We start from the raw sequence: 13,444 nt of genomic DNA, 5'->3' as shown, positions 1-13,444 counted from the left end.
CTATGACAGTCCATGTGAGGCCATTGGGAGTGTGGTTGTGGGACAGGAAATGATCTGTCAATTTGCTTATATTTTTGCCACATCGGATGGTACTCCTGTGTTCTGTCATTCTGGTTCTGACCTTACGAGTGGTCATGCCGACGTATCGTAGTCCACATCTGCAAGTTATTAGGTATACCAAATTTGAGGAGTTACAGTTTGTAAACTGACGTTGCGTCCATATTTTACCTGGTTCCAGATCAAGGGTTTTGGACGGTGATGTTAGGTGGCATATGCTGCAGTCGTTGCACGGTTGGTGCCCTGTGAGTTTGGGTAAACCCCATATGTTGAGGAGTGTGTTGTCTTTGGGAGCGGTGTTGGGTCTGGGTCTTGTATGGACTAGTGAATCTTTGAGGTTTTTAGCTCTTTTGTAGGCAAACCGCGGTTTCTCCCAATTTCTGCTGCCTGAGTTGATAATCCTCCAATTTCTGTTGATAATGTTGGAGACCTGATTTGATGCAGTATTGTATGTTGTTACACAGGTGAGAGTGGGTTCTTCCGGTGTTTTGGCGATGGTCTCTAGTAGTGCCTCTCTATTCTGATTCCGCGCTCTTTTGCAGGTGGTGTTTATAATTCTGGAGGGATATCCTCTGTCCTCCAATTTGTGGATAAGGGCAGCTGATTGTTGTTTGTAGTCCTGGATGTGGCTGCAGTTGCGTCTGAGGCGCAAGAACTGTCCATAAGGGAGATTTCCCTTGAGTATGGGTTGGTAGGCGTTTGTACATGGGTCTTTTCGAAATGGGCAACATAGAGGCCCGCTACGCTAGGGGCAAAGACACTCCCCATTGAGGTCCCGTTGGTCTGTAAGTAGAGTTTTCCTTCATATTCGAAGTAATTGTCTTTTAGCGCGAGAGTTGCGCATTCCATGATGAAGCTGTGGGGGGTTTGATGATCCCAGATGTTTTCCATGAGGACCTCATGTAGTACTTTCAGTGTGGCATCTTGTGGCAAGCTGGTGTATAAGCTCTCTATATCTAGTCCCACAAGGAGTTGGGTTGTCGGGTCGAAGTTTATTTCTTTGATGACGTTGAGGAGGTGTTTCGTGTCTTTTATGTATGATGGTGTCTGTTGAACCAGGGGATTGAGAAAGAAATCACAAAAACGGGACAGTGCTTCCAGGAGTGATTGGATTCCCGACACGATCGGTCTGCCTGGTGGGGGGGTGACTCCCTTGTGTGTCTTAGGGACTGTGTAGAAATACGGGGTTCTGGCATTTTTGGTGCACAGGTAGTCAGCCTCTTGTTTGGAGATATGTTCTGCATCTCTGGCGTTCACGACCATGGTGTTGATTGTGCTGCGTAGTTCCTCAGTGGGGTCTTTTTTGAGAATCATGTAATTTCTGGTGTCGCTTAAGAGTCTGCGGCACTCTTTATCATAATCCGTTTTGTCCATGAGGACAATGCCCCCACCTTTGTCCGCAGGTTTGATGACGAGCGATGGATCATTCTGTAGGCGTTTGATGGTTTCACATTCCCGGTGGGACAAGTTGTTAAAGGTGTCCTTCTCTTGTAGTTTTTCTACCTCCGTGTATACTGCTTGTTCGAAGGTGGAGATTTCCACTGGGATGCTGGTCGGTGGTGGGATGAAGTTAGATTTTAGTCTGAGGCCTATCTCATTGGGAATCTCCTCGTGATTGTTGCCTGTGTCTTCTTTCTTTTCAAAGAAGGCCTTCAGCTTAAGTTTCCTGAAGAACTCTGCTAGTTCTACATGTAGTTTGAAGGTATCCAATCTGGTTGTAGGGACGAAGGAGAGGCCTTTATTCAGGACTTCTATTTCTTAATCTGTTAATTGTGTGCTGGAGATGTTGAAGACTAGTTGGCTGGTAGTTCTTGGGGGTGCTATTTGCTTGGCCCGCCTGTTCTTTGGATTTGTTCCTCGTGTTGGAACTCACTGGGTCCACTTCTGGTGCCCACTGGACCTGTGGTGTGTTCCTTCTCTTTCCGCGATTTCTTCGGCCCTGTGATAAAAAAGGGAATCTTTGGTTTTGGTTGTCTTGGAAGAAGGGCATGTGCCGTGGTGCATATAGAGGTGGAAAACCGTAGTATGGCGGTGGTATTGGTCCAAATTGTGGTGGTCCAAAGTTGTGATTTTGTTGTGGTCTCTGCCACAGTTGTTGCCAGTGTTGTCCTCGTCGTCCTCTGCCTCTAGATTTATTCGATCCAGTACTGGAGTTGCTCGAGACGGAGCTGTTGTCCCCGGAGCTGTCAGAATCTTTTTTGGGGGCAATATAGTCATCGTCTCTCTCTTGACACCCAACATGCCCGGGGAGTGCTATATTGTGACAATGGGCCTGAAGTACAAAGAATGGAGTCAGTGGGCCAGTAAAATTGTTGTAAGTTGCGCACTCATGTTTACCAATTCCGTTCTGTTTTTTTGAACCAACCTAGGTACTAATAGGACAATGGGACGTGTTTTAAAACAAAAAAATTAAGTTTATCTAACATTTTTTACGACTAGGCACTCATCCATAGGACAACTGCCTACTCTACAACGTTTTTCTCAACGTTTACAAACAAGAAGGGGTTCCTTCGGGACCCCCCTATATTTGGAATGCCTCACCACTACCTTTCACTAGTTGGTAAAACAATAATGTTTTGCAACTGGATTTCGATTGCAATACATTAACGTATAGTATTTCAATTTGGTATTTGAAAAGGATGCCCAAAACACGCCCCTTCCAAATACTGATTTGGTATGTAGTTGCAAACCCAAAGTGTGATTCAGTAACATCATTGAGGACCTGGTTGGTGGTCTGCCTGCCGGTGGTGAAGGTCACTGTCTCATCAGGCTGTCCACCATATTAAATGAAGGTTCCTGCTCTAGTGGGCCTTTTCCATTATTCCCACTAACATGGCAGAAACATTTTGCCCAAAAAGTATTCCCTGGTGGACTGTGATGCCTTTGCAATCTAGTCCACAGTGACTTTCTTCTCTGAAATAAAAAATTTTGAAAAACAATGGCTTTGACATTTTCTCCTTCCATGTGGTGGCCATTGATTATTTTCCCTGCCTCAGATCCTCATACCTTGCAAAGGTCAAATTTTTCTGGTAAAAGGTTTTCCACCGCAGTGTTATTTGAGGTTCCACAACTGGAAGGCTGGCAGTTTCACCACAGTTAAATGAGGAGAGGGAATCACAGATTTGATGGGTGGGGTCGGTCTCTGCTGAACTTTAACTGACTTTCTGAGTCTTGTTCCTGGCCCTAAAATTCAGCTATTCTGCTTTGTCCCCAGGCAATCGGATGGAAAGATCAGAGTTGAATTCCCCTGGATCAATACCACAAATGAAGACCATGCGCTTCAGCTATGTGTTGGGCTCACAGACTAGATCTCGGTCCATCTTTTTTTGTTTCCACATGCCAAAGTTATATTTTGGTGGGGAAAGTAACAATTGTGTTCCTTTCTTTTGACTTCCTTTATATCAGTACATCAAAAGAAAGGGCCTCAAATGAATTGTTCTTTACTTACTTCTTCAATATGAACCTTTTCATTATTTTATCCTATCCCTCCTGTATTGCGTGTACAGTTGTTTTTTTTCTTTTTCATTTTTTGCTTTTATAAATGACCTTATTACATGGCTTCCAGTGCAGGCGTGCGGAACAATACCACAGGGGAGCAAGCAGTGAGCTACATTTGAAAACTTGCTCTCTTGAGAGGACTGGTTCAAAGGCAATTTATATGATAATGTTGCCCCTATTGCGCCCAGTAGGCTCTTGTCAAAGATTGCTTCAAATGAACCACGAGCCATGGGATGCCTTGTCAGTATCCTGCAACACAGGTTGCATTATGGAACATATATAATAAAGATGCACACACAAACATATATATGTGTGTGTATGTAGGGTTTGTTTTAACATAAAGTAACATATTATTACCATACGTAACCATAATGTCACTTTGACCTTTGTTATTTTCAGTGAAAATTAGGGAGCTGTTAAGCGGTTGAGAAATTGGGAGGGCTGGGTGAACAGATGTGGAAAGGGGTTGCTGAAGCAGGCGTCTCTCTCTTTAACAATTTGTAGACACCTTAAAAATACATTTCGGCTCAAAATACTAAAAACACATGTATACCCTTTTTTAACCCACTGGTTTCATTGTGCAGTAACATCTCAATGCTCATTTACTTCAATCTGCTACCCTGGAAAGGTTTTAAATTCAACAGCTTCTATGCCTCACTTTTTTCCTGGATACAATTAATCAAAAATGTTAGCACTCTAGTTGTTCATTAGAACTCTGTGATGACGCTGCATTTGGTTCTTAGAGTTAACTTACTGACTGCTGCTGGTCTCAACGCATTTTCATACATGTCAATATTTTAAAACTGGAACGTGCAAGAGTTTGCAAAAAATCGGGGAGTGTATCTTCCCTATTGACTTATATTGAAGCAGAGGCAATTTTCAATAGTATGCAGTGAGAATAGAGGGCTTCAAAAGCTGGAAGTCTCCAACCTAGACCGGGTCTGTTGGCACGCATGATGTTTCATTCTGCATATCAGAATATTTTACTGATCTTGTTGGGGAAGATATTTGATAACTCACAGAAAATGTGTACTCGATGTAGCTTTCTAGATCACTATCTATAATTTCAAAGACAAAATAAAACCTCTTATTCTGTTCATTTACTGCAGCATCGTTTGTGGGAAATTCCTGTCAGCTTTACAGTTTTAATTCTATCACTATAGTGTTCAGGTGTACCACACTTTTACCGTGAATAGCGAATGTTAGTGCTCTAGTTTGTTCATTGGAGCTCTGTGATGAAGCTTCAGTTGTTAACTAGGGTGTTAACTTACAGACTACTGCTCATGGTGGAAGTTCATGTTTCAGTCTGCATTTCAGAGTGTTTTAGTGACATGGATGATAAAGCTATCTGAGAACTCATAGAAAATGTTCCCTCATTTTAGCTTTCTAGAGCTCTGGTAATAGTTTCTTTGACAAAAAGAGCCCCCTATTCCTTTACTACAGTCTCCTCAGTAGGAAATACATTCAGTTTTACATGTTTAATTCCATCAAGTTGGTGTTCAGGTGTGAGTCACTTTTGTCAATAAAACAGAATGTTAACTCTCTAGTTGCTTATCAGAACTCTGTGGTGGAGCTGGAGTGGGACACTGGAGAACAGACAGGCTCCTGCTGGTGGTCAAAGTACTTTTCAATCAGTACACAGACTTTTTTCCGACATTGATGAAAAATAATTCATGGAAAATGTTTCCTCAGTTTAGCTTTCTAGAGCACCAACATGATTTTTATGACAAAATGAACCCCTCATTTTGTTAATTACTAAAGGAAATGTTTTCAGTTTTACAGCTTTGATGTAATCAACATGGGATTCATACATGCTATACGTTGATATAAATAAAGAATGTAGGTGTGCTAGTTGTTCTTTAGAACACTGTGATGAAACTGCAGTAGACACCTGGGGAATCAATTGACAGACTGATGCTGTTAGGAATACATGTTTTACTCAGAATATCAGTCTTTTTTCTCACATAGCCGAGGAATAGTATAGTATAGTGTGAACTTTAGCTTCTGAAGCACCTTCCATTACCTCTCTGAGAACATTTTGAGAGAAAATAGTTTTCTCTCTAAACATGATTCATCAAGTCTCAGCAGTGGGTCAGAATTTTTCACATGGCAAAATCACCTGGGAACCCAACAGAATTCCTCAAATGATCATAACATATATATATTGTGACTTAAATCTGTGATCAATCTTTATATGTGCTCCTTTTTTGTGACCCCCAATACCTTGCTTTCATTGTAATGCATTTCAGTGAGGACCATGTCCCTAAGTTCTGTGATGGCAGCCAAAACATTGGCTACAAAATGCCCCTGGAGGTCAGGGCGTGTTCACGCTGCCCCTTATATATTTCAATTTATTTTCCAGGCACAGGGACTGTTTCCTGAGTCCTGCAATGGCTGCCACAACATATCATACAAATCCACATAGCAATACGATTCATGTTGTGACCAGCCAATCAAAATGGACTATACCCCTTTAAATTAGCCAAGCAGGGCATATCAGGACACAATCGATCCTGATATATCTAACTTTGCTACCTCTTCTTACCTAACATGAGCCTCTTTTTGAATGCTAATTTCTCAAAAATGTATGAATCAATTTAAACCAAATCAAAATAGGCATACGTTTTGCCAAATTTAGAGTATTTTACTGTATTGGAAAGCAAGTTTCTTAAGGGAAATAACATGGAAAATCGCACCTTACCCCCCTCATTTTTCTTGCCACCTCACTTGACTGATTAATGTTAAACTTTCCATTACGGAGCCAAGGTGGATGAACTTTCAAAAGGTGGCAAAGTTATTTGAGAAACAAAAATGCTCTTGCTATTGAAACTGGGACCTACTATAACTACACAGGGGTGACTACATATATTAATTAAAAAAAAAAACAAGGGTTAAAGTAACGTTATGCTTAGTTGAAATGTTCTGTAACAACGTAACATTTTAAACTAAAAAAACACATGAATTCACCAGTTATAGTTTTTTAAAGTAACTATAACTGTTGCCCTAAGGTAACTATAACTTGGGCACTTGTGCCATGCACAGTTTTCTCATGAATGATTTAATTGGAAATGTGGCAGTAATATTATCAATGATGTCATAGAACATGTCATGAGTGATGAATATGTGGGGTAATTAGCAGTGCATGACCATGACCAGTGGGGGGTCAGCAGCAGGGCCTGGGATGCAGATAGGCCCTGTGGTCAACCCTACACAGGCAGGCAACCCTCAGTTAGTGCGGGCCGGGAAGGCATGTTTGCTCCCACCTCGTGGGAGATATAAACATGTGAGCAAACATATCTTTCCCTGCCCGTGCTTACGCGTACAGGAAAACTACTGTGCATGCCACTGCACTGTACACTATTCCACTGCACTTTATGTCACTCCACTGTCCACCACTCCACTATGTGCCCCTCTGTTCTATAACAATCCACTGTTTACTATTGCACTGTACATCACTCTACCATACAACCCTCTTCAATATTTCACTCTATGACACTCCACGCTATGCCATTCTACTCTATGCTATTCCACCATATGCCATTGTCCTCTAGATCACTACACTATATGCCAGTGTTAGACCTGGCATCCTTGGTGTGGTTTACCCCTAACTTTTTTCCTTCAACCCTTCTATTTACTGACTTAACTTTTGCTGGCTTTAGGACCCTGCACTATTTACCACTGCCAACCAGTGCTAACATGCTTGTGCTTTCTCCTTAAAACATGGTATAATTGGCTTATATCCAATTGGTGAATTTCATTTACCTTTAAGTCCCTAGTAAAGTGGCACTACCAGTGACCGTGGCCCACAAATTAAATAATAATAGTGGCCCTGCAGCACTGATTGTGTCATTCACTGCCATTGCAGCCTGTGTGTGCAGATTTAAACTGCCATTTTGACCTGGCAAACAAAACCTTTTTTCAGGCCAAAACCTTCCCTTTTAAGACATGTAAGTCACCCTAGGGTATGTTCTGGACAGCCAAGAGGGCAGGGTTCAATGTATTTAAAAGGGGTGACATGCCCTTTTTAGTTTCACATGTCCTCATAGTGAAAAGATCTTAAATTCGTTTTTCACTACTGCAAGGTCTACCTCTTCTGTAGGACAACATTGGAGTTACTTTTTTTGTTTACAGTTTATAAGTGTAATTTCCAAATGCGAAGAGGTAACCAATTCATAATTGGTGCCTCTGGAATTGTAAACTAAAGTACATTTTTTAAAATACCACTTTTAGAAGTTGTAATTCCCCCATTGCCATTTAGTGCCTGTCTCTGGGTGACATGGCTGGGTGTAGTTATCAGTTGAGCATTGTGTATTCCTCCTAGACAGCCACACACAATGGGCTCATGTGAGTCTGGATGGCCATCACTGGCAGATAGGAGGGAGAAGCTGGGCCCAGCCCCACTTACACTTGAACAGGCTGTGCCTTGCCTCCACACAAAGGGCTGCAAATCCCCTGTAGTTAGCATGGAATCACTCCCACTCCATCCACTCTATGCCACTTTACTCCAGGCATTCCACTCTATGCTCCTCTAGTCTATGCCCCTGCTTTCTATGCTAGTCTCCTCTACCCTACTCCCCTGTAGGCCACTCCTCTCTATGCCACTCCACTGTATGCCATCCACTAAACGCTATTCAAATCTACACCACTACACTCTACAATACTCCACTGTATGCCACTCCACTACACGATATTCCAATCTAAGCCACTGCACTCTGACACTTCACTCTACTATATGCCACTGCGTTCTTCAGTATTACATTTTTCTGCAGTTTTTTAGGTTTGTAGATAAAGAATAAATAAAATGATATCAATTTAAAGGTGGTGCATAAATTATACATTTACGGTATAACTACAACTTAAGAAGTTGTAATGTTTGTGTCTTTTAAGTTTAATTTGCATTAAAATACTAAATAAAGTTTCCCTAACTATAACAAAGGTTTACATTTTTTTTCATTATATATATGAATACACACACACACAGAAAAAAACAAAGGTTACAGGGACATTATAGTTAGACTCACATTTCACTAGTACAAAACCAGTGAAATTCAGCAGTTATAGTTAGCTGAGCTAACTATAACTTAACCCCCGTATTCAGCAGTTATAGTTAGACTTACCTAAAAAAATATAACAATTGCCCTAAAGTATCTAGAACGCGTACCCTCTCCATGAACTGCTAAATTAAATCACTCATTACATCTTCTATGACATCATTAATAATATGACAGCAACATTTTCAGTGAAATTATTGATGAAAGAACTGTGTGTGGCTGTTGCACGATTTATAGTTACCGCAGGGCGCCAGCCAAGCACAGTTTTCTCATCAATAATTTTACAGTAAATGTTGCACTGATATAATTAATAATGTCATAGAAGATGTAACAAGTGATGCAATATCTGGTGTAATTAGCAGCGCAATGCGAGGGCATGAATTGTAGTTACCTTAGGGCACGAGTTACAGTTTATTGAGATATCTCTAACTGTTACTGCTGAATTTCTATAGTATTGTGCATGTAATATCGGAATACCAGCTGACTCCAGCAGGCCCCTCCTTCTTTATAGCATGGCCGGGCCCCGGGGGAATGGGGTCCCTGGGGTCAAAAGCTTCCCGGGTGGGGAGGTCCAAATTTTCACGTCTCCCTTTTTTTTACTGCAGGGCCCCGGGGTTGGGGGTCCTTGGCCTGGGAGGGGGGCCGCGTGCCCTGCTCCCCTTCATATGTCATGCTGGGCCCCAGGGCGGCTGTCTCCGGGGCCAAAATTGGCCTGGGAGGAGGGTTGCATGTCCCTTCCCACTACTAAATTAGGCTGGACCCTGGGGATGGGAAAAATGGGCAGAAATCAGTGGAGGGGGTCACGCAACCCCGACCCTTATTCTATTCAGCCAGGCCCCTGGGGATGGGGTCCCTGGGGCTAAAAGTGGCCCAGGGAGGGAGGGTGCATGCCCCCTTCTCTCCTATATTTTACATAGTCAATTCCCCCTGGGAACTGGCCCACTGTGTGGTTTAGTAAAACCAAAGCACAAGAAACCGCATTTGTGTTTTTACAATTTTTTTCCACAGAATCACGGATGTGTGAATTTGATGGAAAATTAGAGGAAAAAGCGAGGTCCCTTTGGCACCCCGCCACAAGGCCTAGGGGGACAGGGTATTCCTACCCTGCCCACTTATCTTTTTTTTAAAGTGTTTTCTTGGGCCGAGGCCGAGTCCGAATCCCAAGATTGCAGCTCACACTTCCTGGTATAAGAGTTGGCAGTCAATCAGAGATCTGTCAGATGCGCACAGGATTCGCGTCCCAAGATATACATAAATATTTTTTCTTTAACAAATCCAAAACTACTGATCGTATTTACACCGAATTCCATAAATCTGTCTTTCTGGATGAGGATGTAGCTTTATGCAAAATTGAGTGTAATTCCGTTTGGGCTGTAGTCATGTTCAAAATCCCTGTTGGAAATTGCATGTGGAAAACGTGTTTTGAGACGCCGCTTTTTCTCAGCCCTGCTTGACAAAATCGCCCCAAAACTTTCCAGACAGCAGAGTGATTGGCATACTAGTTTAAATATTTAGTGAAGATTTGTCAAACTGCGCCAAAGTTATTAGCAAATCAAAAAACACTTTGTGCCTCTCCTCCAGCCCATTTTGGGTCCCACAAACCCCTTACCCGGGGACGGGTATATTTAATTAAGGGGGGGGTGCGGCCTACCTTCCCGAGCAGTTTTTGGCCCCCCATCACCTGGGGACAATTATTTTTTTTTAAAGAGAGGGGTCTATGCATTCCTCCTCCTGAGCTTGGAAAGGGATTGGGGACCCCATCCCCCAGGGCTGATTAGAAAGAAAGGGGGAGGGGACACAAACCCCCAGCACCAACATTGAAATAAAATGGTATGTGTCCTCCCTGATCTTTTAAAGGCCCCGTTGCCAGCTCCCTTACTATGTTCTAGGGAGTCCACACCCAGGACACAGTTGTTTCCCTGCTGGCACTAGTGTGGGAGGAAAATGTCATTGCTTCCATCCTTGTTGGTGCATTTTTAAATCCCCTGCCAAATGAGAGAAAACACATAAGTCTGTTCCCAACCAGTGGGAAATTAAAAAATGCTCTGTCCGGTTGGTAGCACACTTGCGTTTTTTTTCCCTGCCCGCCCTGATGTGAGCAGGGAAATAAAACACATATTTCTCCTGCATAATTAGCTGCTATCTCTGGGCGAGAGCAATGGCAGCTCCCACACCATAGGCGGAGCCAGCTTGGGCCGAGGGGGTCCTGGTGCACCCCATGCAGCCCCTAACATGTAGCATGTGGGTGCCCTGGGTGGGCACCATGGCACTGACCTCTGTCCACCCTCCCATTTTAAGTGCATTGGGCCTTAGGGGATGGGGTGTCGGGTCCCAAGAAGTGCCAGGTAGGGGGCTGCACTGCCCGCTTCCCTTTTAAATTAAATACGGACCTGGGGATGGGTTCCCCAGGGTGTAATGAGGCTCAGGGAGGAGGGACTGCACAGTGATGTCATGAATGATGCCATAGAACATGTCATGAGTGATGTAATCTGTGCGGTAAAAGCAGTGTATGACGGTACACAAGTTATAGTTAGCTCTGCAAACTATAGCTGGTGAATTTCTGTGACTTTTTTTAGTTCAAAACGTTAATATTATCACTGTGATATTCAGTTCACTATAATGAGTTCTGTGATCAAGCAACTTAAAAAAATAGACCAATGTGATTTTCTGAGGGTTTTGTTCCCTCATCCACCACACTCCCGCGGGAGTGAAGGGTCTGCAGAAGTGATCGCTCTTACTGGCAGGCGGTAAAATGAAAAGAAATGTTGCGGCAGCCATTACAGCACTAGGGGACTTAGCCCCCTGTCCTGAAATAGGTTTTAAAAACTATTTAAGGGGCGGTCTAGGGTTACCCCCTCAAGTCCTTGTGGGGGGAGGGAGGGAGCCCAAAAACAAAATATCCCCAGGGGCTAAAAGTTTTAAAAAAAATGTTTTTGTGCTGTGATCCTAGGGTTCTCCTGCCAGACCGGGCCAATAAAAACAAAGTGGTGTCTGTTTTTTTGTTAATAAATGACTGACGGGGTGGGCCGGGGCCTGGCGGGGGTTAAACGATATTTTATTTTTGTAAATATGGGGAGGGAGACGTTCGTGGGAACCTCTTTCCGAGACAGACGATTTTCGGTGTGGCTCAAATGTTTTCCTTTACATGGTTGACCTATACCCGACTAACATAATCTTTTGGGAATGTAGCTGACATATTTAAAAAGCACATGACCACTTTGAGCATTGACAGGTAAAAATATAAATAACTTTCCTCTTAGGATGTAATCTCATGCAACCTATAGCATATAACTTTGATGGGTGGTGAGGACGTAATTGCTATTTCTATTTTCTATAGGTTATTCCTTTTTATTGCATGTCCGTGATCTGTTCCAGTCACAGGCCCTCTTGCAAAGGGGGTCTCACATAAGATGTGTTGTGTGGGTGTACCACTTACCTTTGCCTGCTGGGGATACCTCTATGCGCACCACAACAGTGCCCTCACACTCCCAGCAACCGATACCATACCTTTAACATTCTCCAAAATCTCTGGAGCCATCAAGATGTATAAAATAAAGGTGGGAACTGCAAGGGGATGAACGTAGGTGCAGAAAGGCATATTTCAGTGCTTAATTTGTAAGTCAATAACTGCCGGGACTCTCGTCGGAAGGCCATTGCAGCTTGCACCACACATTGCCCCTGGCAGCTGGCAATGACAGTGCAAACACAGCTACTAACCATCACACACATCTGTTTATGTGCTAATACCTAAATTAGCCAGACAGCGCCACCATGTGGCAGTCTGTCATAAGCTCCGGTGCTGAGCACCGGAAACCACTGGCTCAAATTAAGCACTGCATATTCTTATCATAACCTCTGACTTGAATTTAAGCTCTTTAGATGAATTGTGTGCAAATGCATCTCATGTGAATTTGTTAGTAGTTGGGCATGAAACATACTTTCATGGCCCTTCACAGCGCACCCTTGTTTTACGTGCTAAGAGTCCCTTTTTATCAGGCAGTGGGTGTTTTCAATGTTTCCCTCCCTTTTAAAATACCTCATTCGGCCATGCCGTATCTATCCTACGAGGAATAATACATCACTCATGTAGGCATTCACTCACTGGTATTGTGAAAACGCGCTCGCGCCACCCCCAACATGCTTTCGCAATGCCTCACTCACTCAGCGTTCTCGCGATCTTTTACAGGCCTGGTTCATCTGCTCATGCAGGCCCTGCTGGCCAATGCTTCATGCATTGCAATCACCTATGTAGAAGTTGGTGGCGGTCCTCATTTGCCGGTGCTTGCTGATGACGTAGATGACCAGCGAGTTGCCAACCAGGCCGAGCAGCATGATGAGGGCGAAGAAGAGCGGCACCAGCCAGGCGTCTGTCAGGAATGGCGGCGATGTCTCGTCCCCCGTCATGTTCAGAATCCACATGTTGAGCCGGGATGCCCGGTTGGTCCGGATCCACTCGGGGTTCAGCCCAGATCTTCCGGTGCCCATGGTACCCAGAGGAGAGGGATCAGATGTCACAGTCGTAAGATTATCTGTTCTGGTGCCATTTTGTGTGCTCTGAGTGAACGGATCCACCAGAGAGACCATTTCCATGTTTGTGAAAGAAGCAGAAAGTGAAGACCACCTGGAGTCGCACGACCACGGTGAATCAGATGAACTCTTGCAATCAGATGACCATCGGTGGACCACCTGGAATAAGACCTCTGTCATGAATCAGACCACCCACTGGACAAGAACATGGAGTCAGTTGACCACCTGATGACCCAAAGGAATCATTCAACCACTGGACGACCACCAGGAATCTGAAAAATAAACCAACACAGTGATACACATTACAGCAG

General features: G+C 43.6%; 1 protein-coding gene across 1 annotated transcript in view; it reads right to left on the bottom strand.

Moving 5' to 3' along the window:
* Positions 1-13,196, bottom strand: part of LOC144772860 (G-protein coupled receptor 54-like) — a 76,695-nt gene extending 63,499 nt beyond the window's left edge. Inside the window, exon 1 of the mRNA XM_078657501.1 lies at positions 12,851-13,196. Within this exon, the coding sequence (XP_078513627.1) occupies positions 12,851-13,196 (346 nt within the window). The remainder of the gene's footprint in view (positions 1-12,850) is intronic.
* Between the last annotated feature and the right edge of the window lie 248 nt (positions 13,197-13,444).

The sequence above is a fragment of the Lissotriton helveticus genome, chromosome 1_1, assembly GCF_964261635.1.
Source record: "Lissotriton helveticus chromosome 1_1, aLisHel1.1, whole genome shotgun sequence".
In the NCBI taxonomy this organism is placed as follows: domain Eukaryota; kingdom Metazoa; phylum Chordata; class Amphibia; order Caudata; family Salamandridae; genus Lissotriton; species Lissotriton helveticus.
The sequence above is the reverse complement of the archived record's forward strand: the minus strand, read 5'-3'. Positions and strand labels throughout refer to the sequence as shown.